The following is a 27,305-nucleotide window of genomic DNA, read 5'->3' as shown; positions in this document are numbered from 1 at the left end:
CTTCCTAGAAAGTAGTCCAGAGTCACAGTGTGTGTTCTGGGCTGATTGACACTTCCACAGTATCTGTGGTCTGCTGCTGCTACATTACAATGCTAATGAAGTCAGCGGGCCAGATGCTGTGTAGGGACGATTGTGCTAAAGACATCCTTGAGAAACTTTTGTTTTTTTAATGAGCTTGCAGACGCAGGTAGTTTGGACATGGAGGTCGCGCAAGTCCAAGTGCAAAATTGCCAAGGACGAATTTGAAGTCATTACTCACTGCCTTTTCATGTGGCGCAAGAATACACAGACACACACAAATACACGGCTTAACAACGTACTGCTGATATTAGGCTTTGTTGCAATTTTGGCAAAGCAAATGGAATTAACAGAAAATATGTCAATACACCAGATGGTTCCACACCTTCAAAAAATGTTGGTCTTTACACCAGCTGTGTTGGATTGGTTTCAATATTGATTAAAGGATCGATCATCGTAAGTGCATGCACTTACAGAAAAGATGACAATGTCTCAAGTGTGGTGCTTTGATTTATTCATTCACCAGGGTTACAAAAACAAACAGGTTCTATGTGCTCTTCGTCGTGGCATTCCGATCGCATGACCACAAACGGGCGCTAAAAAGAGTTTTTGTACATTGCAGAACAAACAGCAAGATGGTTAAAAACATTTTCTACATGACTCACTTGGTGAAGTCTATAAAAATGTCACGAAAGGTTTACTAGCCAAGGAGACCAGAAAATATTAACGAGAATATCAAAATAGGTGACTTTTTTTGTGAGCTAGCTTATCAATTACTTATTGCGGCTCAAAATTGAATTCATTTGGTCTGTCAGATTAGAAATATGTTAACAATTATCTCGTATCCTCCTCAGTCATCATGCTGCCAGAGGAATACAAACGTACTCACCTAGCTTCATAGGTTTATTAGTTTTGTAAAAAAAAAAAAAAAAGAAAACTACTGGAGAAAAAACTACTTTGGGAAGACCAATGCTATGAAAGCGCCTATTCACTTATTTTTTTGGAAACTATCATAAAAAAAGTTGCCTTTACACGACTTCCAGACAAAGTTTTATATTTGTCATGGAAAGATGCCTTAGGATAGGGGCAAAACCCTGGATAATAGGAAAGTAGTAATTGGTGTCATGCAAATATGTTAAAGTGACACATCGCGGATGTTGTTTCTGATCTTCGTATGTTGGGGTGGAGTCAAAATTTGCCAGGGTTGTTCGTGGAAGAGACTACACCACACTTTTTTTAAGGGTAATGTTGCAAATTGAGTTTGACATGAGTTGATATTAAATTGGGTTGTGATTGCAGCTTTTTCCTATGACTGTAATTAATCTTCTTCTGCAAGTGGAACTGTGCTTCTTGCTGCCACCAGTCAATATTGTGAGATTCCTCATCCATCCTCCATGCTTTTCATCTCTTCCTCCCCCTGCTGTGCTTGACCATCTTCCTCCTCCTGAGAATCATGTCGTAAAGTTTCTCCAGGCCCTGCTGCACGCCGCGGCCGTCCACCGCGCTGCAGCTATGCACGTGGCGTAACGTTCCAGCACTCAATTCCTGCACGCCCAGCAGCTTCTCCACCTGGCCCACGGATAGCGCCGTGTCCAGGTCTTGCTTGTTGGCCAGGATTAGGACGGGCACGCCCTGGTTCTCCGAGCTGCGGCTGATCTTGTGGAGCTCCACTTTGGCCTCCTCCATGCGCTCGGCTTCGGCGGCGTCCACCACAAACACCAGGCCATCGGTGCGCCGCGTGTAAGACTTCCACAGCGGCCGCAGCTTCTCCTGGCCACCCACGTCCCACACGTGGAAGGTGACGGCTCGGGAACCACCCACCGATACCTTCACCTTCTCTGTGTTGAAGCCTTTTGTGGGGATGGTTTCCACAAACTCCTTCAGCTTGAGCCGATACAGCAGAGAGGTCTTTCCAGCTGAGTCCAGCCCGATCACTACAACATGGAGGCACTTGAAGCCAGGCAGGAAGGAGCCGGGAGGCGGCATGTCACTCAGGAAGTTACCCATAATTCCGTGGCTTCCGTGAGGATTCCTAGTTTGATCCCCTTGGGCTTTTTTTTTTTTACAAGGTCTGCATGTCAGATAGGATCACCAACCTTAACAAAAAATAAAGATAGAGAGTGCTTAAAATGTCCACAAATAAACACAAGAGATATGACAGTGACTGTATCACATTAGAGCAATTCTCAAATTATCATTTATGTAAAATGTATAAATCAAATATATCATACCGCAGTACGACAACTATTGCATGTTTGTTCACCTATCTGTGCTAGTGACGTGACGGACTAGCAGATAATGCAATATTCCTTTGCGAGAGTCAAAAGCAAGTTAATTGAGGCGTCCGGTGTCTCATTTACCAAAACTAATCCTCTTAAATGGCTGTTCAACCTCACACGTTAATTTCACTGCAGCACTGGACTGAATGCATCCATGCATGCAGATGGCAATGATGCTTTAATCCGGTTGTTGACATCCTGATTTCTATCAAAACCTCTCTACTGCTTGTTTATACGCATTTAATTCAAAACGCTGACAGCACTACAGAAACTGAGTTATGCATGCACGCAAGTAATAAACGTCTATTCATCTTTTAATGGCAGTCCGGGTTTATGTTTAAAATTAAATCAATGCAAGCATGCATACAATTGTTACATGGCTAAAAACATGAACATTAAGGAATAAACATGTATTGTTCAGTACGTACCTTGAACGAGGTCTCTATCTTCTTCAAGCCCGTGAACGCATCGCCAGGCACAAGTGTGACTTGTCAACGTGCGCAAGGACACAAATGTCTTCAAACGCATCCATATTGCACTTAGTCATCACACGACTGGATTACCCTGCCGCGGTGGTCCACGAGCAACACTGAGTCGCTCACTTCTCGGCCGCCGCCGCCGCCGCCACGAACGCAGTCCACTCAAGAGCCTTGGTGACGTCACGCCACATCAGAGCACTCACGAATGCGCGCTATGTGGCGTCTTTTCTGGCATTTATCTCGTTTAAATGCGTCATATGACACTTTGTGGGGAACAATTGGTAAAGTTTTTCATGCAATCTTAAACTACATGCAAATTTGTTTCATTCAATCGGTATTCAATGACTGATACTTTTCCATTCGGTACAACCAAGTCCAGTTATTTTGGATGGTTAGTTAGTGACACCTAGTGGTAACCATTGCACACAACAAGAAACTTGATAGAATTAAATGTGTATACAAGAATGCCTAACTAAAAGGGTAATAGTATCCATCCATCCATCCATCCATCCATCCAACCATCCATTTTCTGAACCGCTTTGTCCCCACGGGGGTCGCGGGCGTGCTGGAGCCTATCCCAGCCGTCTTCGGGCAGCAGGCGGAGGACACCCTGAACTGGTTGCCAGCCAATCGCAGGGCACACAGAGACAACAACCATCCGCACTCGCACTCACACCTAGGGGCAATTTGGAGTGCTCAATCGGCCTACCAAGCATGTTTTTGGGATCACACAAAATGACAAAATATATTTTTTAAAACATATACCACATATATTACAGAATTGTTCTTCTAAAACAAAGTAAAATCTTGCAAAGGCTCATCTTCTCTTACAGAAAGACGTCTTATCGCACAAGTGGTTTTAATTCTTACACACTTGCATATTATTCAACATAATTTACAAATTTCGAATTAATAGGGATGTGACAAATGTCACACTGCCAAATATTTGTTTTTAAAAGAAAAAAAAGACACATTTGATGCGGGTCAGTAGTTTTTCTCACAAAGCCAGGTCGTTTTGTATAACTATTCACCTTAAATCATTTAAAAACTGCATTTTCCTCATGAGTTTTTTGTGTGATCTTCATGTTAGATAATTAAAAATACAAAAGTGAAGAAACTACAAAAAATATAAATTTGGGCAATTTTGGGGGCAGCACTGTCTGCCGATATGATCAAACAAAAATGAAAATATGTTCACGTTTCTGTAGTCTCTCACCTCAAGATCCAAGATGTCTGTCCTCTTTGAGATCTTTGGAGGTTGCTCTCGGACTCACACTGGTCAAATCATCGGCCGGACCGAGTGCTGGATCGGCCATGTTTTGGATCGGCCATGTTTCGGTCCAGAATCGCGCTGAATGTAGATGACCATCTCTTTCCACCATGACCATTATTCGGCAGAGCTCTTGAGGGCCACTCGGGCCGGTCAGGCACCAGCTAGATTCTGCTCATTGCAGTCTGGAAGTTCTTCATCAAGGAAATGTGAGAGGGCGGCCTTTTCTCTATTGAGAACTTCAATCTTTTCCTTGAGAATCTTGACTTTTCTTCCATTTTTCCTCCCTTCACAGCAGACAACTTGACTTCCTCCTCAACCTACAGAAAGCGATGAAGCTCCTAATTTTGTTTTCAACACGCTCCCTCTGCACCTTGATGTACGCTTCTAATGTTTGTGTAATGTCCCATTTTTTTCTTTGCATCCTCAAGTGCTTACTGGATTGTCTCTTTGAGATATTGCGGAACTTCGAGGGGACAGACGTGGCCAGTGTGGATTTTTGCATCTCTGCTGATGAGGCACACAGAGCCCCCTATGGGCTAAACAGACAGGTTTCAGTTTCTCTTCATGGAAGCTGCAGATGTCTATTCCTCAGTGCCAAGTTGGGAAGTCAATCCATGGAGTAGCATCTTCTTCTACAGACTGGACACACTCCATTTCATTTTTCCTCCGACCACTGCTTCAGACATTCCAGACAGATGCTGTGACGACATGGCAGTATGACAGGATCTTTGAAGATCCAGTCAGGCAGTGGAAATCTTCTTGGACTCTCCTCATTATGGTCCTTGTGAAGACAAACTCAGTATCCCAGCTTTGAATGTGCGCTTTTTCTTCAGACTTCAATAGACAGATGCCTCAGCCATACAACACATTGATATCTGTAATCATACGAATTATATTGATTACCAATTTTACACAGGGGAAAAAATAACATTGCAACACAATTCACACTTGGGAAGTGTTGGACAGCCAAACCAAAAAAATCTAGCCGCCACTTTACATAAATGTGCCCTTCACATTGTTTAATACTTCTATTGCCGAACTAGTCTTTGAAATGTTCTGGTTGAATTTTTGGTTGAATTTAAAGATTGAAATGTTGCGCGATTGCAGCACTCAAAATAACACATTAATAAGATTTTGAGACGTCTGAAGGGCAGGTCGGCGTAATGAACCATTGTTTTGTTTTGTTTTGTTTTGTTAGGTTTGATGTAAATCTTTCATAAATACAAATTACCTTGGACACAGGCCACAAAAGGAGGCAATAAAAATCTTTCATCCTCGAATCTTGTGTTTCAACATTCCATGAAATTATATATCCACCATTTTGATATACAGGTGCTTCGAATTCATTCATTCATCACTAATTCACAATTAGACAATTTGGAGTCTTCAACCGTGTATGTTTTCGGAGTACACGTAGAAAATCTACGTCGACATGTTTGTAGCAAAAACAACTAACTTTCACCATATCGGACGCCAACATCCATCTTTAAAAAACAAGTTTCTGCATTATTTTTTCTGGTCTTGAACACCGTAACACAAGCGTAGCGTATATGCTCATATCTATGTTTATTTGTGTTGTATTCTTAACAAATAAAAGCACATTACAAGTTCCAAAATAAAAATTGTAGTAAATTGCTGAAAGGATGAGTCGTCTTACCCTTATTGCTTCCCGCCCAATTACAAAGGGGGAGCGCGAAGAGTGACGCAAAATGGCGTGCCATGCCGCATCAAAAACGGAAGTGACGAAAACACTGTGCGACACCTGTTGCTCAATTTATTTATTTTTATTGTTTTAACTAATATAATATATGACGAGAAAATATGTTATGACTTTGATTTTGGACTTTTAAAGTTTTGCAATTTTTGTTCTTTATCTAAAAAGATTCATATGTCACGTCTCGTCCCCAGTCGTTCCACTATGTGTCTGTTGTCCTGATGTCTTTTTGGTTCCTGTCTTTGTCAAGTCTGTTTCGGTTAGCCAGTCTGTCGGTCGGTCAGTTATGTTAGTTTGTCAGTTCCTGTTTGTCTGTTCCCCCTCATCTTCCCTTCCAAGTCACCTTTTCCTCAATAAACCCTGGTCCAAGCTGCAATTGGTCGCCCTGCTCTATTCCACCTCGTGACATCATATTTACTAATGTATTTCATATCCTCGGCTGCGAACCGCTCAGGTGAGAGCTGGAGATCATGGCCTGAAGAAGCCAACAGCACCACGTCATCTGTAAAAAGTAGAGAGGCGATGCTGAGGTCCCCAAACCGGACCCCCTCAACGCCCTTATCAGTTGGCTCGGCTCCCCGTACTCCCGAAGCACCCTCCACAGAATCTCCAGAGGGACACGGTCGAACGCCTTCTCCAAGTCCACAAAACACCTGTTCCAATTACAGGGGAATCACACTCCTCAGCCTCCCTGGTAAGGTCTATTCAGTGGTGCTGGAGAGGGCCCGTCGGGAGGTTGAACCTCGGATTCAGGAGAAGCAGTGTGGCTTTCGTCCTGGCCGTGGAACAGTGGACCAGCTCTACACCCTCGGCAGGATCCTCGAGGGTGCATGGGAGTTCGCCCAACCAGTCCACATGTGTTTTGTGGACTTGGAGAAGGCATTCGACCGTGTCCCTCGGGAGATTCTGTGGAGGGTGCTTCGGGAGTACGGGGTGCCGAGCCAACTGATAAGGGCGGTTCGGTCCCTGTATCACCGATGCCAGAGTTTGGGCCGCATTTCCGGAAGTAAGTCGGATTCGTTCCCAGTGAGGGTTGGACTCCGCCAAGGCTGTCCTTTGTCACCGATTCTGTTCATAATTTTTATGGACAGAATTTCTAGGCGCAGCCGAGGCGTTGAGGGGGTCCGGTTTGGGGACCTCAGCATCGCGTCTCTGCTTTTTACAGATGACGTGGTGCTGTTGGCTTCTTCAGGCCATGATCTCCAGCTCTCACCGGAGCGGTTCGCAGCCGGGTGTGAAGCGGTCGGGATGAGGGTCAGCACCTCCAAATCCGAGTCCATGGTCCTCGGTCGGAAAAGGATGGAATGCCCTCTCCGGATCGGGGATGAGATCCTGCCCCAAGTGGAAGAGTTCAAGTATCTTGGGGTTGATCTTTTTGTGTGCCTGGCATGTGGAGAAATTGACAATAAAGCGGACTTTGACTTTGACTTATTCACGAGTGAGGGCAGGATGGAACGCAAGATCGACAGGCGGATCGGTGCAGCGTCGACAGTAATGCGGACTCCGTATCGGTCCGTCGTGGTGATGAGAGAGCTGAGCCAAAAGGCAAAGCTCTCGATTTACCGGTCGATCTATGCTCCTACCCTCACCTACGGTCACGAGCTATGGGTCGTGACTGAAAGAACGAGATCCAGGATACAAGCGGCCGAAATGAAACGTGGAGAGGAGCCAGACGAGGTGGCTCGGGCATCTGATCAGGATGCCTCCTGGACGCCTCCTTAGGGAGGTGTTCCGGGCATGTCCCACCGGTAGGAGACCCCGGGGACGACCCAGGGTGCGCTGGAGAGACTGTGTCTCTCGGCTGGCCTGGGAACACCTTGGGATCCCCCGGGATGAGCTGGATGAAGTGGCTGGGGAGACCCGAAGCGGAAGAAGATGGATGGATGGATGGATGGATGGATGGATGGATGGATGGATGGATGGATGGATGGATGGATGGATGGATGGATGGAAATTTTTATACTGTAGTTTCAATGACTGTCAGCTGTGTTTTTGCCTGAGTAATTTCAACATTTTGAAACTCGTTTGTTTATAGATAAATGTGTGCACATACATAATTTAGGTGCATGATGGTGTGCCTAATAGAGCGTCAATGACTGACGTCACAAACAATGCGGAGGTAGGGATGAGGTTTGAGAGAATCGGGCCTGAATTGTACCTAATAAAGTGGACTGTTATTCGGTACCCCTCAAAATACGTTTTCGTAGTACAAAAAGTAATCTAAAAGTTATTATTAGAAATAATGAAAGTCTATCTTATCATTTCTCAATGTTGCGTTCTTGTTGCTCGTAATTTGTTTCACGCGACTTGTACGTGGTAACATCAGAGGCTGGACGAAATGGTTTTATCATTTCATTACTAATCACGATATGGGCGTAATGATGCACTTTTATGACCTAATGGGCTTTCATCCCGTGAGGTTTTAAACTCAAGCGTGTCTGGTGTTGACATGAGGAAAGCGCCGTTACGTCTGAAGCGTTCCTCGCTGACTGCTCGGACTCCTCGAACCGCATAGAAGAAAACAAATCATTTGCTCGTACGCCCAACTGGTGACAATGTCTGCCCTTAACCGTGGGACACTAAAGATAAAAGCAAGACGATGGCTTTTTGTGCAGGCGCTACTTACCCTTGTCGCACGCACGACTTCTGGTGAGTCAATCCATACGGGATTTATTATTAATATTATTATTATAGTCATCATTATTATTATTATTATTATTGATATTATTATTATTATAGTCATCATTATTATTATTATTATTACTATTATTACTATTATTATTATTATAGTCATCATTATTATTATTATTACTATTATTATTATTATTACTATTATTACTATTATTATTATTATTATAAATTGGACTATAGTTTAAATTTGTGGATAACAAAGTATATTATGCGAGTAGAAATAGTGGTGGCGCTATTTGTGAAAATGCACTTAAAGCTACTTTTGTTTTCTAACTTTACCAATCAACTGCGACCCACTAGAAAACAAGTGCAACCCTGATGAAGTGGAGTTCCATAATTCTTGTTATTATTTTGAGTTTGACAATAAAAACCAGAAAGCTGACTGGGAGGCTGCTGAGAATTATTGCAGCTCAAGGAAAAGTCACTTGCTCAGCCTCCACTCTGCTTACGAGCTCAACTTTGTGAAAGGTGAGCGTTACTTAACTGACAATGTCGGGAATTATTCCGTTGCAGCATCCGCGAGGTTAGCTACCGTTTTTGCATTTAAGATGATGTTCTCCTTTTGTGAAGCTCACATCCAGTCGAATAACACCTGGCTTGGAGTGAAGAAGTATAAGGGAAAGAAGGCAATGTACAGTGATGGAACAGAGGCAGTAAGTGACAAAAAAAAATTAAAAACACAAAACTAACTTTGATTTGAATCATTTTGTCATCATTGGAATGGGCTATTACCAATTTTAAATGTTCTTTTCACCCTAACCCTTTGAACAGGACGAAAACCCTTACTACGGTGTCAACTTGGAGGTAATGGAGGAACCCCATTGTCTAGGGATGGCCATGCCTGATACATTCCACTACTTCTATTGCAGCAATCAACATTCCTTCATTTGTAAAAAAGGTACAGAAGCCTTTACCGCCTAAACTATCTCCTAATGTTCTCTCATTTGATATGCACTGTTCATTCCTCCACCCAAAAGGCCAGACACCCAATCTAAAGCAGCCAGGTGACGTATTATAGCACACGATGGCAGACATTTTCTGACACATACGACTTTGTCCTCAAATGGCATATCGTTTGAAGTTTGGAGTGACGAATGCGGTTGGTGGGTGAGCAACCCCTCAAACAACTTCTGTTACTGGTTCAACAACAACTTTTGGACAACTTGGGATGAGGCGCAACAGATATGCTATGTGAAGGACGGGAACCTGCTTCGCATCACTGATCTCAAGGAACAAACCTTCCTGCACGGTACGAATTTCATGTGATTTAAAGAAAAAAAATGATATATATAGGTTGCTTTTTAAAAAAATGTAATTTATCTCATTCCCCCCCCCCAATGGGGAATTTTAAGTACTTTTGGTAACTGCTCGATATCGGCGCTGACTCTCGACCTGATGATAATGGACTTTTGTAGCCTACCTTCAGGGTTTCTGGAACGGCATCTCTCTGTGGATGGACGGCAAGAGCGAAGACGGAGAGTATTGGTGGAACGGCAGATCACAGCCCCCCCCCTACATACATTGGAGTACAGGTTCTTGTTAGGGCTGGCCTATGGATTATCTATTGGGTATGATATGGGGAAATATAGAATTTAAGATTGTTTCTATATTTACCAAAAAGTGGAAGAGCCCTACTCTTCTCCCCGCTGTCTTTCCTTCGTCGTTGGACAAAGCGTTTGGAAGGAAGACGACTGCGTCAACTTTCAAGGCTTCATTTGCAAGAAAGGTAAGATGGTGCGCTTTGTTCTTGCCGCATGCTGCTGTCTCACGTCCATCTTTGGGTGTCCTCCGGTAGAAAAGGCAGCGAAACATTGACTGGCTTGTGACTGGAAGTTATTCTGAGATGGAAGACTACAAAAACATGCAGTTCACCTGTGGGACTTGCCTCGTGCCAAGTCTTCCATCTTAAGTTCCTTTAAAATGTTATCTATTCTGCTTCAATAAAGCTTTTGATTGCTTCGACTATGACTTTTGAATTATTTCTTACGTTTGAAAAGAATATTCATATATACTTTTAGATTTTCTGTGCTTGATTATGTAACCCAATGATTCTTCCTTTCCAAAAACCAATTATTTCTGTAAATGCTGATGCAAATAAAAGTAAAACGCAATTTTTAATGCTTGTTTGATGTCAGAAAGTTTATAACTGAAGAGGTAATGGAATAAAATTGTAAATGGTGTATTTATGCTGAAGCTGCAGTTCTCCTGAACGACCACATAGTGTCGCTGTTTCAATGCAATTCCGATTAATGCTCAGACGTCTTGAAAATGGTCAAACATGTACTTCAGCTACAAACAGCTAACTTCTCAATAGCGTCTCAATCATTTGATTCAATTAAATTGGGCTCATTTCGTCTGTCTTCATAGTGCCATTAATGAAAATCAAAAATAAACATTGGCAACAAGAGTTTATTTAGTAAATTAGTCACAATTAGGGACAAAAAATTAAAATGTACATAAAAAGATCTTCAATACAAACAGTAAATAAAACAATGGCAAGTCATGCACAAGTGTTTATATATTTCAACATTTAAATTTATTCCATGATTAAAACAGCAAATTGAACATGAACACATCAAAATAATGATCATAAATACTGTTAGTCATCTAAATACTGGACATTTCAATTACCATGCACAAACTTGAATTAGTTTTATTCCCTTCAATGTGTCAAAGCTGAAATTGACTTGGTACATTAAAAAAAAAAAAGTGCAAAATATTTTCACAAAGGTGTATCTTTGGTCACAGCAAAGTAGGGTGTACGCATACCCGTTTTTAACATCTTAATCGACAGAGCCCAGATGTGAGGAAGTGAGGGGGGGGGGGGTGATATTTAATGCTCATCTAATCCACACAGCACACTGGACACTTAACAATACTCCTGAGTTCTTTCATAAAGACTGCTCTTGAAATACAAAGACAAAAAAAAATGCTCAAGCTTATCTAACGGGATGCGGCATGGTGGAGTTGGTGCCGCAGTCGATGTACTCAAAGGTCTCCAGGGAGAGCTGCTCGGTGTGGGACAAGTATGAGATGTTCATGGTCATCCTGGGACAAAAGAGGAGTTAATTAAAACTGATGCAGTACGAGCGCCCTCGTGTGGCCTTGAGACTTACTGCAGCTCCAGGAATAAGGTGTGGATCTTGATGACGCTGGACTGGCAATAAGTACTGGAAGACATTGACTGTGTTACATCACCTCCAAGTTAGACCACTAGATTTTAATGTTCGCTCACCTGAGGCCTTTATCGGTAACTGGCAGGTCAATTTTATACGTGTACTGTCAAAGTGAGGGAGGGGGGGAGAAGTTAAAATATAAATAAAAACACATTTTGACGTTTTTTAATTTACCGATTTGTCCGAGCGTGATGGGATGGCCGACATGTTGGACAGCTTGATTTTGCCCACCACCACGCGGGAGATCAGACCCTGAACGTCCAGCGCCATGATTTGGACTGGAACAAAGTTGTCGTTGATGACTCTGATGAGATTCTGAAGGATGTAAAATAATAAGGGGACAAGACCATCATGGAAAAGTCTTTGAGGGGAACTTTGACCTTTGTCCACTTTTACAGGAGTCGGTCATGTGAATGCAATACAGCACAAGGCAAAAAGCCACCAATCATTCATTGTATGAATCCACTGTTTTGATTTAAGGGATATGATTTTGCATTTGAGTTTTATACAACACACCCTCTGTGGTTGAGTCCTTACTTAGTTTTAATAAAGCAAGTGTTGGCAAAGTGGAAGTTGGTGTTTAGTTTGGAGTGGTTGCATATACGATGATGTCATTTGGCGCGTGGGCTCACCGTGACTTCCATTTGCACTGTGTCCGGAGTGAAGTAGACCATGACGGACAGCACCGACACGGGGGTCAGCGTGATGCTCCGGGGGAAGAGGAAGAAGAGGATGAGGCAGCTGAGGAAGAGACACAGCGCCATGGACACGCACACGTACAACTTCCTGCGGTGGAAGGGCAATATTAACCATACAAGTGATCATATAATAATCACGTTTGCGTTGGATCGCTCTTACGTGCGTCTGGGTTTGAGTCTTTTATCATTGCACGGGATTACGGCAACCAGTTGGTCTTGATGTCCTGAAAATGACCATCCACATTGATGACCCTTTTATAAGAACTGAAATAATATTTGAACAATTCAAACCAATTTCTACATGTTTTGACATTTTCCATAATGTGCTCTTTTTTTTTTTTAAGCATGAAACAAACCTCTTGGAATTCGTCCAGTGCCCCGACAGGTGGGGCAGGTATCTCCCACGATGGAGCCGTACCGTGGGAAATGTTTCATCGCCTTCAACGTTTCAGACTCGGTCTCCCCGTCCGGACTGGACTCCCCGCTTGTGCACTTGCTCAGAACCATGACACCTAGCTGGCTCACTCTAACCCTTCAAAAACAAAAGTCGTAGTTGCTGACTTTTTTTCCCCTTATATATGGAAATTAAAATTAAAGTTGGCTACTCTATGTACCATACAGAACCAATAAAAATACCTTTGTGACACAGTGGTGACACATTGAATAGATTTTTATAAACCCATGAATAAAGATAATCATTCTGCCACGAAAAATGCTATATATGTTGTCAGTTTCTGTACTTTCATTGGAAAAAAAAAAAAAAAAAGACAGTTGTTTCCAAGCTGTCAAATAATTAACCGTATAATAATGTCACATTATATTTAAATTCCAATAGAATAGGCACAAAACGGAGAAATCTGGAACGTTTTTGTTTATGAATTAAAAAATGTGGCTGAGCTGTCGGAACTATTTATTTATGTTTGTTTATGAGCAACGGGAACTACTTTAATCAGGCTCCCAAATAAATACGTCACTTTTCTGACCACTCGCTATCGCTCCGTCATGACCCGATCTAGTTTCTGTGACGTTTTATTTTATTTGTAAATTTGCCAGAACGCATTATGCTGTCCTAAATATAAAATAACGCTTAGACAAGGAATAAAATGATTCGTATTAATTTGTATGCGTCATTCCTGGGCGTCTTCTCACCGACACGTACACGTTTAGTTTTGTCAAATATTTGCAGCTTTGTGCACATGACTTTGCATTAATCCAAAAAAGATAGACTGTACAAATACACACTCTGGAATTAATATTTAAAAAATATATATTTCTGAATACTAGCAGATTTCACCGCATGACTTGGCTGTTTTTTTTGCAAATGCACCAATTCCACCTGTGCAATCAAAATGTCATCGATAGTTTGCAATATTGCTTCAATCGACATGAGAGGTTTAGTGTAGCTTAGTAACATTTCGATTTCTTTTAAGCTTATTTGGAGTGAATTGTGTTTATCGAGGGGATCAAAACTACTCACCAAAAATCAGCGAAGTCTTTCGTATCAAACTGCAGATGTCATTCTCTTTCCAAGCTACTTTGTGAACTGCAACTTTCGAAAAAAAAGAAAAAACCTTTTAAGCGACAAAATCTCTGGTACTTTCCTTCGAGGTTTAAACTCTTATTTCGTGTTGTCTTTCGTGCTCAGTGTCATTCTTGCTATAAACAAATTAAACGTGGGAGGAACACTTCCGCCTTCTTCAAGTGTCTGTATACACTGCCATCTAACGGCAGAACGTGTGTACTACATCATGATGACTCAGATGAAGCCTCATGCAAAGTCATTTCCATTCAATTCAGTTTCATTTCTCAGCTACTTGTTACTCTGTGATAACATATTAATAACCAAAAATAAAACACGCCAGTGAGATACAAGTCATGTGCAAATTGTTTATTTGGGGGATCTACAGCAGAAGGGTTGTGAAAGTGTTTGCAAAACATTTGACAAGCGGAAGTCGACAGTCAGCACGACACGGACAACACGATACCTCAAAACCACACTCACTCCAATAAAGGAATAGGAATCCGCTTCAAAACCACACGGCGCAGAACCAGCAACTCTTAATCATTAATAGTGATGAAACTGTATGAAGAAAAAGGCAATAATAATGATAGCTATAATAAAAGGTGTTGGTACTACTGGAGCTTGAGGAATGTGTTGTTTGCAGAGACATCTCGGGTTGCTAATACGAGCTTCGCTAGGTTTTGGTGAAAGCGCGAGAAGAAGGCGTCAAGCGGACCACCGGGACACCACTCCAAACTCCCGCGGTAATATAGATTTAGGTATATATTCTTTGTATACATTCCACACGTCAACGTCTAAAAGAGAACAGTACTTGGATACAAAAAAGATTGCATTGTTTAGGCAAAGTGGACTACGGTTATACGGAGAAAAGGCTTGCGTTGCTATTTGCACTTTTTCGAGCGTTTGTTCGCGCTCCCATCGCTTTTCCACTGAGAGCTACCAGCCCGGTTCAGTAAAGGAGGCAAATTTGATCCAAAGGGATGATTGAAGCTAAAATCAGGAAAGTATTTGGAACCCTGTCTGAGCAGAAATTGGTACCATGGGGCGGAAAAGAGATGCTAGCACGAGCCCCATCAGAAAGAAGACGTCCGTAGAAAAACACTAAGACTAACTCAATTTCCGTCCCACATATAAAGCTAACCGTCAATCGGAATCATCTACAAGCAGCTCTTCACTAGCACGCTTGGTCCAAACTCTGCTCACCCTTTAAATACGTTTCGACATATCATCGAAGAGGAATAAAAAGAAGGAGGGGGGGGGAGAAAAGACATCATGGAGCGCCTTTCCGTCAGTGGGGTGCCTGGACGGCGCGTGCGGGCGGCGCGTCCTCGGCCCTTTGCACCAGCTCGTTAACAGTGTGCAGAAGGTTGTAGCCGTGCTTGCGCAGAAGACGCTGGTTGAGACGGCGGTCTCGGAAACCCATCTCCAAAAGCATGGCCATGAGGGAGGGGTCCTGGCGGGCCGCCGGGTCCACGCCTCGCTGTAGAGCCACAGGACATGTTAATTGGATCATTTGGGAGAAATATATTGCTCTCTGTGATGTACCTGGATGGGACAGTTGGGTCCAGTAAACAGAGCCTTGTATGCAGATGCGGCCACTGAGAGAGCCCCCTTGACCAGACCCTCGGTGAGGCCTCCTTGACCCCTGCAATGAACGCGAGTTACCCTCTCACAGCTGTGATAATGAAACGTCATGAAGATGAAGAGGAGCAGGGCGAAGGTAGACTCACCTCGGCTGCAACGCGTTGCCGGGTCTGGGGTTGTATGTCTCGAAGGCGCTGGATGCTGATCCAGCAGATCTGGACAGACCTGATGAAACTGCAAAAAATAAGGAACAAGAGAAACAACAACACGTTTGTGTTAGATAAGAGGAAGAGCGCCTTTTCAGCCGACGCGGCAAATCACCGGAGGCGTATTATTTCCTTTTCACTCAAACGTCCCTTTGTCTCTCACCGTTGGCGTGGACCCTCGGCGTGTGCGACTCGTCGACTGTGTGACAAGCGTCCTCTGCGAGGTACAAAGCCTCTGACCTGAAAAGACACAAAAAAAAAAAAAATGGTGACTTGAGACAAGAAGCTGTTTGCTACCATATCGAGATTGCGTTGAGGAAGAAGCGCGCCTCACCTGGGTGAGTAGATGGCCGGGGGCGGGGGCACCACTTCCGGGGTGAGCGTGGCGGCGTCCAGGGTCTGCGAGGCGCACAGCATCTGGTTGACGCTGTTGTGGATGACGAGGGCGGGCGACGGTGGAGCGTCGCACGTCAGGTTCTTGTCATCCTCCATCCGCTCCTTGCCTTCCTCTCCCGGCAGCGGCGAGTCCTCGTCTGAGGCGTAGTCTTCCTCTCGCGAGGGTTCGGGGCTGGCTAGAGTGGCGGTGACGACGGCGTCGGGCTGCGACATGGCCGAGCTGTACATGGACTCCCCCAGCGGACGACTCGTGTCGAAGCAGTCGGGGAGGACGATGATGAAGTCGTCACAGGAGGAGGACGACGATGTCTGGCTGCTCACCTGAAGAAGATCAGATGATTAATTTTTTTTTTTTTGGAAATGTGCGGCAATTTTTATTCTAAAGGCACTTTGAAGGTGAAACATGTTGGTTACCTCATCCCAGTCATCCACTTTCTCATCCTTCACATCGTCATCTTCATCATCCTCGTCCTCGTCCAGCTCAGCTTATTGTGAAGAACAGAAAATACTCGTCACGTGATGATACAGATGGTTACAGGTGATGGAAAGTTGTTGTGCCAACCTGATGATGTTGTCAGCACTTCTTGCTCGCCGTTCACAGGCGACGGCTCCTTCTCAAGACCGAAATGTGGACCGCGTGAGAGGAAAGAAACTGAAAGTCCCAAAAAGGTTTTTTGGGGGAGACAAAAAAATAATAATAATCATGAAACACTTTGTCTTATTTCTGTCCTCGAGTAGCTAACGCAGCATCCTCACCATGTGTTTGGCGGCCAGCTTGTTGCTGGCTCCTGCGCAGCGGCCGGTGATCGGGGGCCTCCTCCAGCGTGAGGGAGCGCATGACCGTCTCGCACAGGAACTGAGCGCCGCTGATCTCCTCCTCGTGTTCTTCGTCCTGGGCCGCCGCCTCCCATGGGTGCTTAGGTTTTCCTCCTGAAGATGACAAACATCTTTACTAAACCTGAACGCCAACAGCGCCCAATTGACCCTTTTAGCTGCTTACCAAATATTTTTTGGACCTGTGTGTCATCTTTGATCTGCGCCACTGGTGCATCATGAGGCAGAGGGGAGATGCAAGGCGTCAGATCTAAGCGAGGAAGAAAATCAAATTCAAAACACACCAAAGATGAAGTTTAGATCAGTGATAGGGGGGTAACTCCAGTTTCTGCTGCTCTTACCCACGGGAGTGTTGTTAGGAACCTTCTCCAACTCCTGCACGATGTTGATATCCATCAACTCAAAGGACAAAAGATCCTGATGAGGATGGAAGGGCGGGGGGGGGTCATATTGAATCTGCCATTGTGTGTGCGTAGTGTGAAGTGCACACCTGAGCGGTCAGCAGGTCCACATAAGGCAGGAAGAAGCCGTTGTGGCTAATGTCCACGCACAAACCCTCCTTGGACCGGACCTCCTCATCCTTCGTCCCCGGCCTCAGCTGCTCTTTCTGTACAAGCGCACAATCGGCAACGTTAGCGACACTACGGCTGTTTTAGAAAACCGATGAATGACTCACCAGCCGTTTCCGGTGATGCTGAAGCGCGTTGAGGCCGTTGCCGGGCTCGACCACGATGCTGCACCACACGCGCGGCCCAAACTGGTGGCCGCGGTGCGCCAGGCGCCAGTGGGAGGTGTACGTGCCCTCCATCACAGGCGCCACAAAGGTCACGCTGACCACGCCCACTTGGCCCGGCAGCAGCAGAGGGACGGGCACCGACCTCCTCTCCTCCGACGCCAGGCCGAGGTTGCCCCACATGAACACCAGCTGGGCACACGAGCGCGCATACATACACACATGGGACACACAAAATAGCAGGACGTGCACAAAGCGGTGCGCGACCGCAAATCGAGATGCCAAAATATACGCAACTCAAACTGGACACCTCCCGCCTTTAGCATAGCCCCAAAATGCCACAAGAAAGACTCCGCAGTATAAAACTGGAGCAGTTCATCCTGAAATCTCACCCGAAATCAAATTTTTGTGAGTAGATTAGATGGTCGAGAAAATGTTAAGAGGAGGAAAAGGAGCTCAAAGTGGAAAAAGGGGGGGGGGTCAAAGAGTGAAGGCTGTCCTCTGGAGGGGCAGATGGAAAGCAAGGGGTACCTTGGTCTCGGGGGTCCAGCTGATAGTTCCCGAGTTCCTCATCTTCCAGTATTTGATGAACTTGGTGCCGGGTTCCAGACGGGTGCCGTCCGGCAGATTTTCATCCAGAAACAAGGCGGCCATAGTGGGCAGCAAGGAGGCGTGCGAGGCCCCGGGTCCCCTAGTTTCAAGTGTACAGAGCATTGTTGAAAACAGCCCTGCGTTCTCACTCATCTTTTTGTTGTCTACCATTAAAAAAAAAAAAAAACGGCCCAGATTTGAGTGCGGGCAGGTCAAAAGCATTTCTCTTAGAAAATCTATGAAGCAGCAGCAGCAGCAGCAGCAGTTTTCACACCGAGGTAGTTCCGACAATTTCCCACCAGCGCAGAGCAGCCAGCGACACACTCATACAGACTAGATTACAAAGGTGGCATTTTTGTGGGGGGAGAAAAAAAAAAAAAAGACTTTTTGCATCCATGCTGGATTTGAGGTACCCAGCACTTGTTGGACGCCCCTCCCAGGCGGCGCTTACTCTGGACTGGAGGCCTGGGGGTCGGGGACCGGGGCAGGGGTGGGACCTGAGGCTGTGTCTGATGCAGCGGGCAGGGGTGGCGGGGCAGGGGCCTGGGTGGAGGCGGAGGCCATGTTAGTCGGGGCGGCGGCTCGGCCCGAGGTGGAGGGCCCGCTCCACTGCAAGCCCCGCTTCTCCAATCTGAGTTTCTTCTTGATTTCCTTCACTTCGGCTCGCAGCTGCCTCCTTTCCGCTTTGAGCCGCTGTCGCTCGGCCTTGCGCACCGTTCTGTCTCCTCGTCTCGGGAACCTGGATCGGGATGTGATCAGACAGACTTTTGTTAATATGTTAAAAAAATAATAATAACAATAATGGTCGCTACTTACCTCAATTCTCCTGACATTCCATGCTCGGGGATGGACAGGGGTGTCTTGGTTCTCACGAGATTGTGGCTAGGGTCGTGGCTGTGACGACACATCTCGCACAGGATGCAGGACGGGCAAACACTGGTAGGGGAAAAAAAAAAAAAAAAAAAGGGCAACATGAGCAGAGAAGTGATGCAGATGTTTCGCCTGACTGTGCTTTCTACCTGCACTTGTAGGCCCCTTCAGAGGTGAGCTTGTTGCAGCTGCTGCAGTTTGGGGTGTAGCCAAGAGACCCGCTGGAGGTGGACGGGCCCGGCTTGGGCCCCTCGGTGGTGGCGGGGGGTCCGGGCCTGGGCCCCATGACTGGAGCGCAACTGGGCCCGCTGACCTCAAGAGGCGGTGGTGGCGGCGGTGCGGGAGACTTGTGCGTACAACACTGGCCGGAAAAGTCGCTGCACATGCGCTCAACCACTTCCTTCACCACTTCATCTTTAAACTGTGAAGCGAGGACATTAGCACCAGGTGAAAGGGGGACGGTAAATATAACGTGAGGACCACATTTACCTTCTCCATGTAGGATCTGAACCACATGGGAGGAGGCTCATCTTCTGCTTTGGACCCCTTGTTGTCCTTGGCAGTCACCTGAGGAGCAAAGCAAAAGCAAACTTCAGCCATACATATGTGAGCACACCTTGTGACTATTCAGCAAATTGCAACCACGCAACTTAGCAACAGGTTCCCAAAGTGGAAAAACTGGTCGGCATTGTTGTCATTGACAGCAAAGCTGGACTGCCACATTAATAAGGACACGGTGTTGTAGACGTGGACATGAATGACTTTTTGTTGGTTCAAATTCGTTTTAGACTTATCATTGATTACGATCGATTGTTTTCAAGTTCCTGTCCTAATTTTGCAATGTCACACACGTCATTCATTGACTAGGTGACCTATGACTCATACGTGCAAACACGAGGAAAATCTCTCGGTTACTTACAGCTTCTCGCTCTGGGGTGACCTGCGTGCCCTTCTCTACTGTCTTGACGCGCGACGGGTATGGCGGTGCCGGTCGGAGGTCCCCTTTCAGCTCCTTGACCTCGGTCTTTAGAGGTCCACCGCAGGCCTGTCCCTTCATCTTGTAGACGTTCATGATGAGGTGGTTGCCTTGCTTCTCGGCACTCTGCTCGTAAACAAGCACACGAATCACGATGACGCACGGTAAACAATAGAATAGAACACAGAATGAACTTTATTGTGCTTAGCAACAAACATCAACAGAAAAAATAAACACAATCACAGATGTTATTCATAGCCTAATCTTAAAAAATACATTTATAAAAACACTTGACATCATTTCAATTTGATAAAAATCAAACATTTAACCGGCCCTTATGCTAGGGATCATGAAAGAATGACATCTTTCAGTGATGACAACACCTCTGCATCATTCTTGTCTATGATACTACCTTTCAGTTTTCTCAGAAAATTATAACAATAATAACAATAAAAGTTCAAGAAATCAGCAATACCTTGATGGCTTCCTCGTACTCGTCTGAAATAACAACAACATTCTTAGTCAAGTGATTGGAAAGGCATCACGTTGCGTCATCTATTTCATTTTTTGAAACAAAATGGCTCAGTTCTGGAGGAAGAAACAAGTATGTCTCACCTTGACTGTTGATGCAAATCTAAAGAAATAAGGAGTAAGACATATGTGGAAATGATTTAAAAAGACAAATCAGTGGTAGCACGTGTCAAATCGGCTGAAATACTATTACCTCTTCACTGTCCTCATCAAAATACTTGACTTGAAAGTGATTAATTCCGAATGACGCTTTAATCTGGAATGAAAGCAGACATATTTGATCACCTTCCGTTAGCTCCTACCACTAAAAACTCGACCGCTGCAGCTTTGTTCCAACTTAAAATCTCGCTTGCGTTTCCCGTACGATTACTACTTTTTTTAAAAGCGTCCTATTAAAATATTGCGCGGGTTAATGTGGCCACTTTCGAGGGTAGGCCACGTCTGGGCCTAGTTCTCCCCGAACTGCGCCAACACGCTCGGCTAGCAGCTCACCCAGGCTTCCACCGAGCTCCACTCCAGCTTGTCCAGGTCGCCTGCCAGGAGTCTCTTGACGTTCCCTCTGAAATTGACTTTTATAGTAACAGGGAGCCCCATTTCGGGCCGATCGCGAGCCCAGCCCCCGAAAAAGTGTCTTTGAATTCGAGTTGTCGCCGGTGAGCTCGATTTCCCTGTTGCGCTCGACTGTCTTCTCTTGTTTACGTCGTCAGCTGCGTCGAGAAAAATACGGTGACGTACTATGCGCATGCGCACTTGCAACCCAACACCCCCTCCTCCTCCTCCTCCTCCTCCTCCTCCTCAGGATTGTCGCGCTCTAATGTCGTCATCAGTACGCTCACCAAGTGTGGCTGGCAAGCAGTAAAGCCACACGTTTTCCCCCCCTCCAAGTCCATTTAATGCTGTTGGGACGATCGCTCATCGCCTATCCGACAGCATAAAATGTCTTCACTGCTCAAAGTGGATAATGAAATTAAAACTAAGGTACGATCTCGCCTGCAGATAGTCCACCTGAAGCTTGAAGTTTGCTATTGCGCGTTAGCTTCATTTTTACTAGCATGATGTGAATGATCGGGCCATGCTAGCCGGCTTGTTTCCCGTTCACTCCAACACAGCCGTCAACGCTTCTAAAGATTTATCATTATTTCACCAGCAAAGCGCCTAACGTGATCTAGAGATTTTTACGACACTCACCGGTTTGGAAGTGTAATTAATGGTTAGGAACGCATGTGGAGAAAAAGGCCCTCTTGGATAGGAGCTACCGGGTTAGCCTCATGGAGCAGACGTAGGGGACATGAATGGGTCATCTTTTCTACCGTCCTATAAGATCAGTAAAAAATACTTTTTTTTTTTTATGTCTTCAGGTTGATGCATTCAGAGAACGTATCACTGCAGAGGTAAGTATGAATGCACCGGAGCATTAACCAGCAGAAACTTGTTTTATTCCGGTTGTGACAACATTCTTTTCTTTTCATTAGGCGGAAAACCTAGTTGCAAACTTTTTCCCCAAAAAGTTACTGGAGCTTGATCAATTCCTCAAGGTCAGTATATATATATTAAACTTTTGTCCGTTTTTTAAAATCCAAACTAACACTGGTCAATGTTTACGGATGGCATGGAAGCCATCAGATTCTTCTTGTGATTTGACTGGATCTTTTTGTTTTTGCGTGCAGGAGCCAATCATAAACATTGTCGAGCTGAAGGAGATCCACTCAGACATCAACCTGACAGTGCCCGACCCCATCCTGCTCTCCAACCTCCACGATGGACTCGATTCGGTGAGCCTCCAACAAACTGTGACATCATCACCAGTGACGAACTTGTTGTTGACCTTTCTCACATCCGTGCCGTTTCAGCAAAATGCCAAAAAGAGAAAGCTGGATGACGGAGACGTGGAGGACAAGGGTGAGTTCCACACGGCGACCAACTTGTGTGGAGAAAAATGGCTCGCCACTTAATTCCACTTCTCCTTTCCAGTGACCGGCACCAAGGTCTTTGTCATGCCAGGCGGAATGATGAAGAGCAACGGCAACCTGGTGGATCTCATTGAAAAAGTCAAACCGGAGATCCGAACGCTCATCGAAAAATGCAACACGGTGAGCGTCAATGGAAAAAAAAAAAAGGCAGGTACTTAAGGGGTCAGCGAGCTTCACATTCTCGTCCCACGCAGGTCAAAATGTGGGTGCAGCTTCTCATTCCAAGGATAGAAGACGGCAACAACTTTGGGGTGTCGATCCAGGAGGAGACTGTGGCCGAACTGAGGACGGTGGAAGGGGAGGCGGCCTCTTACCTCGACCAGATATCCAGGTCGGTCTAGTCACTACCCATGAATTCTTTTAGCATCCTTAACACGTTTGTCTCATCTCGTTGCAGATACTACATCACTCGAGCGAAGCTGGTTTCCAAAATAGCGAAATATCCTCATGTGGTGAGTCTATTTGTAAATCAGTGAAAGTCATTTTAGTTCAGACGAGCGTAATAATAAGAATAAGAAATATGCTCATTGTGTTATTATTTTCCAGGAGGACTATCGGCGCACGGTAACTGAGATTGACGAAAAGGAATACATCAGTCTGAAGATCATCGTATCGGAGCTCCGAAATCAATACGTACGTCTTCTCGGTATGGCTGGAAATTTTAGGATGCTCACACCTCGTTTGTTTTGCAGGTGGCGTTACACGACATGATTCTGAAGAATATCGAAAAGATCAAGAGGCCTCGGAGCAGTAACGCCGAAGCTTTGTACTGAGCGCTGCCAAATTGCAAGCACGCACCTTTCGTCATTTCAATACAATCAAGCAAAGCCCGTACATACACAGATGGACGCCACACCTTTTTTTTTTTTTTTTTTTTTTTTAAACGTAAGAGACTTCTTTTGCCCCAGTTTTAACGAGCTCAAATGCTCGGGAAGTCTCATTCGACACGAGCGCACCTTTTTTAATTTGAGAAGGTTGGAGTGGTTTGATTTGTAGCGCTTACATGAAGGTTCCAGAGCAACTTTTGTTCTTTGTTTGAACACTGGCTAACAAGGAATATTGTGTCGTACAGTCAGCTTTTAGGTTCATGAAAAAAATTCACCTCATTAAAACATTGATCTTATTGAATCTTTTTTGTTTTAAGTAATGTGGGATTTTATTTCCATCTGCTTCGCGTTGCGGTACAGGCTTTGGCCTGTAGGTGCCAGTGTGGCGTAGACAAGTTAAAGGACTTAAAAGAACATGAAGTTAACACCCTAAAAATAATTGTTCTCATCACATGACACCATTTTCCCCTCAATAAAATACATTTTTTCTAAAAACACATTTATTTTAAGATTCTTGTTTTTCTTATGCTATGCCTTGGTGAATAATCAATTTATAGTGATAATTCGACTCAGACTTTCTACATCAGCTCTTATCCATGCACTTGTGACGATGTCAATTGATTAAAAGCACATTTAATACACGTCCCCCCCCCCCCGAGATAAGATAACATGTGAAAACAAGCCATGCGCACGCCTGGCAAAAACAAGTTGCTGTTGCGCAACCTTGCTAACGCTCACTGGTCATTCTTTGCCGCCTTTCTTTCATTGCAGTCTTGGTATATGTTGACGTGACTATTACGACATGGCTCGCAGATAAGACAGCCGCAAAAAAGGCTCGGGATTCGCCGGCGGCGGAATGTCACAAGGTTATTATGTCATACACGTGATGCTTTCCTCGAACCTTGTACAACATGTAGCATAAACTATGCTACTTTAATTTTTTTCATTGTAATTAGCGTTAGCGAACACAAAAAAAAGATTCTGCAGATTTCAAATGGAGGAGTCACCTGAAACAGATTAATAACTTAAATAGAAATTGACAATAAAATGATGAATCTGACACATTTAATTCACTTCATTTAAGACACCCTGTGCTTCATGACCCCACGTAGCCGTATGGTGGAGGCAGTGTCACTATGTTGGCCGGCCGAGTGAGCGACGCATGCTTGGGTTAATGTTTAATGCGCACAATTAATCAGTATCAGTGCAAAGTGTCCCGTGGAAAAAAAACAATGTGCTATTACGGGTAGCTCTCATTAGTAAGCTAATGATTTTTTTTTTAATCCAAACAGTGACTGGCGAGCTAAAAAAAAGCTGGGGAGCAAAAATAGAACAAGGACACTGAATATATTTGAGTTGTTCTATACACTTAAAGAATCCAAAAGTCAATACAAAAGGAAGCTTAAGATAGGAAACAAATGAAATAGCAAAGCGTGGAGCTAACTTGACTACTGGTATTTATATTTTTGAGCATTAAGCTCCTGGGGGCCATTGATCCCGCCACCCCGTTAGTCCCGTCGCCCCATTGGTCCCTCCCTCTGCCCGCCCCTGACTATTTGAGATTCTCTAAATATAATGAAGATCTTAGGATATAGCCAATTAGCTCATGCCTAGCTTGTACTTTAAATCCAAACTATAACAATAACGCCTAGCAAAACAACGAAACTGGACTACATTTCGTTCCCATGCTAACACACTAGCATTAGCCAAAAGGTCCCAGGTCACAATTCAGCACAAAAATCAATCCCACTGATCACAACTTTTTACCTCTTGCACCTTTTGTGATGATCCAGCGGAGCGCCCGTGGGACCAACGCGGTCGGTATTAAAAGTGCAACTGCGCTCTTACCGAAGGACAAGCAGTAGAAAGCCACAAGGTTCTCAGAGGAAAATGTCCACGAGTCCAAAAGCCCAAGCAGCCCTAGAGAGACGATAACGCACCCAGTCTTGAAAGCACCTGAGGTGCCGAGCGGAGGCAGCGAGTGCAGGCCCAGTCCAAGACCCAAAAGGCTGCCCATGTTTCGTAGGAGGCTGGCAAATGGCGTGCTGTCCATGTGTACCCATTCAGCCTTGGTGCACCACCTTTGGGCCTTCTCTATGGTCCACAGAAGGTCCACACCAAGAGCTTTAAGCAGCAGGTAGAAGCCCACAGCGAAGAAGGTCAAGAAGAATGTGGTGATGGCGTACGTCCTGAACCTGGCACTGTAGATCCATTTCACCTTTGACATGACCTCGGCCACCATAAGGCCTAACAAATTACAAGGCCAGTCAACTTTCAGATTCTTCCGAATTATACCAATAAGCCCGACTAACCTGTGACGAGCCCGGCAAGGACCTGGTGCGGGAAGTGGGCTGCCATATAGACCCTGGACATGCAAACTACCAACACCACCAGGCCCATGAGCACCCAGAGAACCAAACGCAGGAATCTGCCAGAAAGGACAGGGGGGGTACCAACAGCCGACGTCTAATAAGCCAACGACCATATTGCCATCACTCACTTGTATAGTGACGGTAGACATTGTTTCTTCGCCGCGACGTTGAGTATGGCCGTCACCATGACATACCAGACGCCCGCGGCACCCATTGCGTGACCAGAGGGACTTCCTGCAATCGAGCAGTTTTACATTGAAAGAAATTTGTATTGACTTGACTGAACTTTGGAAGCAAGTCAAACATGATACAATCATGGATGAGGTTAACCAGATCACAATGAGAAGGTCTACCTGGTCCAGTTTCACATGTAATTGGAAACTGTTGCAGCAAAGGGGCCCCTTTTGCCCCATAGAAGTCAGTCTCATGAACCCACCAATATGGTCTCTCTCCAAAAAGAACCCTGTCATAGAAAACATTTTTTTGAAACCAAAACAATTCTTGCTCAACTTCTTATCTCACCATTACCATTTAAGGACCAGGTTGATCCAATCACCGATGACAGCCACCCAGATGAGCCGGACGGCCATGTCCCGCCGCAGATGGAACCAGATAGGGAAGAAAAAGAAGAAGGTAGTGTGCAGGTCAGCTACGGTGGAAGCAAAACTGAAAAGGCCTTTGTAGCCGCCGTATTTGGTCTGCAGGTGCAGTACCAGCTCGACCCCCCAGCTGTGTACCAGATCCATGACACCAGACTTTTCCCCGAAAGGTTTGGGCTCTAGGGTCTTCTTTTCAGTGGTCAGTCGGGACACCGTGCAGCTCCGTCGCCTCTATTAGGTTTGTGAGTGTGAGATCCCCATTGGACTTTACTCAAGGCTAACAGGCTTGTTTGTCTTTTGAACAGTCCAGATAGGTTCCTTAACTCGGTGCACTCCCCCCCCCCCCCCCCCTAGACCTCCTCTGCTGGAATCCATAATTCTAGAACTCGGTGGCCGACGCACATGGATTTCCTAGAAAACATTTTCTCATCTTAGTGAGTGACGCCAAGTTTCTTTGTATCCTTGTTGTCTTGTGCGGATGATGCTGATGCTGTCCTTCTGACCTGATTGCGAGGATGTCCTTTCTATCACTTATTTCCAAGTTACCAATCAGCAGCATCCGTTTTATCGGACTTTATCTACTTAAGCACCATCATGCAATCATTGATGGCCTTATGCAATCTCCAAGTAGACAACATCGAGAGCAGTAAGATATTTTCTCCAGCTCATCAAAAGACAATTACATAACTGGCAGGTTCTTGAGGAAGGGAGAATATGAGGTCAAATGTGAAACAATATACAGTCTACATGACTCACCGGGGTCATTTCAGCGACATACATTCATTGTGCCACCTCTGGTAAATTTACAGTCTGTCTTTGACGCCGTGGGTTTTTCCCCCCAACCCAGTGTTTGTGTGCCAGCGCTGCCAGACTTTCCCGACTCACAGTGTTTTATTACACATGTGCAAGGTCCAAAGATCAACATGAGCATGCGTCTAGGTGGTGGTCTCCCCCCGGCTATAAAAA

The 27,305-nt window shown here is 45.1% G+C and overlaps 6 protein-coding genes across 12 annotated transcripts; 2 read left to right on the top strand and 4 right to left on the bottom strand.

Annotated features, from left to right (window-relative positions):
• Window positions 1–510: 510 nt before the first annotated feature.
• Window positions 511–7,380, bottom strand: arl4d (ADP-ribosylation factor-like 4D). 5 transcript variants are annotated; one of them, XM_085903037.1, is made up of 4 exons: window positions 5,707–5,777; window positions 2,726–4,924; window positions 2,022–2,114; window positions 511–1,952 (listed from the first exon to the last, which is right to left on the bottom strand). In XM_085903037.1, the coding sequence occupies exons 3-4, from the start codon at window positions 2,023–2,025 to the stop codon at window positions 1,420–1,422; spliced, it is 537 nt and encodes a 178-aa protein (XP_085759163.1). In that variant the 5' UTR covers window positions 2,026–2,114; window positions 2,726–4,924; window positions 5,707–5,777; the 3' UTR covers window positions 511–1,419. The 5 variants fall into 5 exon arrangements, with proteins under 5 accessions (XP_085759163.1, XP_085759161.1, XP_085759162.1 ...); XM_085903035.1 differs by lacking the exon at window positions 5,707–5,777 and adding an exon at window positions 7,353–7,380 and having other exon boundaries at window positions 511–2,114; XM_085903036.1 differs by lacking the exon at window positions 5,707–5,777 and adding an exon at window positions 7,026–7,040 and having other exon boundaries at window positions 511–2,114.
• A 782-nt stretch (window positions 7,381–8,162) lies between these two features.
• Window positions 8,163–10,422, top strand: LOC147039808 (C-type mannose receptor 2-like). Its single transcript, XM_085904188.1, has 9 exons — window positions 8,163–8,412; window positions 8,755–8,922; window positions 9,025–9,107; window positions 9,226–9,352; window positions 9,432–9,458; window positions 9,536–9,703; window positions 9,870–9,986; window positions 10,076–10,180; window positions 10,250–10,422. The coding sequence occupies exons 1-9, from the start codon at window positions 8,319–8,321 to the stop codon at window positions 10,267–10,269; spliced, it is 909 nt and encodes a 302-aa protein (XP_085760314.1). The 5' UTR covers window positions 8,163–8,318; the 3' UTR covers window positions 10,270–10,422.
• A 432-nt stretch (window positions 10,423–10,854) lies between these two features.
• tmem106a (transmembrane protein 106A) lies at window positions 10,855–14,014 on the bottom strand. Of its 3 annotated transcripts, none has more exons than XM_085903804.1 (8): window positions 13,806–14,014; window positions 12,685–12,854; window positions 12,489–12,552; window positions 12,263–12,416; window positions 11,805–11,945; window positions 11,690–11,733; window positions 11,571–11,624; window positions 10,855–11,502 (listed from the first exon to the last, which is right to left on the bottom strand). In XM_085903804.1, the coding sequence occupies exons 2-8, from the start codon at window positions 12,833–12,835 to the stop codon at window positions 11,394–11,396; spliced, it is 717 nt and encodes a 238-aa protein (XP_085759930.1). In that variant the 5' UTR covers window positions 12,836–12,854; window positions 13,806–14,014; the 3' UTR covers window positions 10,855–11,393. The 3 variants fall into 3 exon arrangements, with proteins under 3 accessions (XP_085759930.1, XP_085759929.1, XP_085759931.1); XM_085903803.1 differs by having other exon boundaries at window positions 12,685–12,860; window positions 13,806–14,013; XM_085903805.1 differs by having other exon boundaries at window positions 12,263–12,371; window positions 12,685–12,860; window positions 13,806–14,013.
• Window positions 14,015–14,201: 187 nt separating this feature from the next.
• Window positions 14,202–21,324, bottom strand: nbr1a (NBR1 autophagy cargo receptor a). Its single transcript, XM_085903366.1, has 22 exons — window positions 21,064–21,324; window positions 20,765–20,827; window positions 20,656–20,674; window positions 20,516–20,538; window positions 19,984–20,166; window positions 19,554–19,631; window positions 19,214–19,485; window positions 19,011–19,130; window positions 18,646–18,933; window positions 18,135–18,294; window positions 17,547–17,795; window positions 17,361–17,477; window positions 17,212–17,287; window positions 17,037–17,120; window positions 16,793–16,966; window positions 16,599–16,688; window positions 16,451–16,521; window positions 15,975–16,357; window positions 15,804–15,880; window positions 15,581–15,668; window positions 15,396–15,495; window positions 14,202–15,330 (listed from the first exon to the last, which is right to left on the bottom strand). The coding sequence occupies exons 1-22, from the start codon at window positions 21,313–21,315 to the stop codon at window positions 15,139–15,141; spliced, it is 3,159 nt and encodes a 1,052-aa protein (XP_085759492.1). The 5' UTR covers window positions 21,316–21,324; the 3' UTR covers window positions 14,202–15,138.
• Window positions 21,325–21,393: 69 nt separating this feature from the next.
• Window positions 21,394–23,419, top strand: psme3 (proteasome activator subunit 3). The gene is made up of 10 exons (XM_085903368.1): window positions 21,394–21,549; window positions 21,930–21,962; window positions 22,044–22,106; window positions 22,239–22,343; window positions 22,422–22,470; window positions 22,543–22,661; window positions 22,736–22,872; window positions 22,939–22,993; window positions 23,088–23,174; window positions 23,234–23,419. Exons 1-10 carry the CDS (start codon window positions 21,508–21,510, stop codon window positions 23,312–23,314), a joined length of 771 nt encoding a protein of 256 aa, XP_085759494.1. The 5' UTR covers window positions 21,394–21,507; the 3' UTR covers window positions 23,315–23,419.
• A 252-nt stretch (window positions 23,420–23,671) lies between these two features.
• Window positions 23,672–26,621, bottom strand: g6pc1a.1 (glucose-6-phosphatase catalytic subunit 1a, tandem duplicate 1). The gene is made up of 5 exons (XM_085903367.1): window positions 26,269–26,621; window positions 26,094–26,203; window positions 25,869–25,974; window positions 25,681–25,796; window positions 23,672–25,615 (listed from the first exon to the last, which is right to left on the bottom strand). Exons 1-5 carry the CDS (start codon window positions 26,484–26,486, stop codon window positions 25,122–25,124), a joined length of 1,044 nt encoding a protein of 347 aa, XP_085759493.1. The 5' UTR covers window positions 26,487–26,621; the 3' UTR covers window positions 23,672–25,121.
• Window positions 26,622–27,305: the final 684 nt, after the last annotated feature.

Source organism: Syngnathus leptorhynchus, chromosome 22 (assembly GCF_054491065.1).
Source record: "Syngnathus leptorhynchus isolate UIUO chromosome 22, UIUO_Slep, whole genome shotgun sequence".
NCBI lineage: Eukaryota > Metazoa > Chordata > Actinopteri > Syngnathiformes > Syngnathidae > Syngnathus > Syngnathus leptorhynchus.
This window is presented reverse-complemented; position numbering and strand designations above follow the sequence as displayed.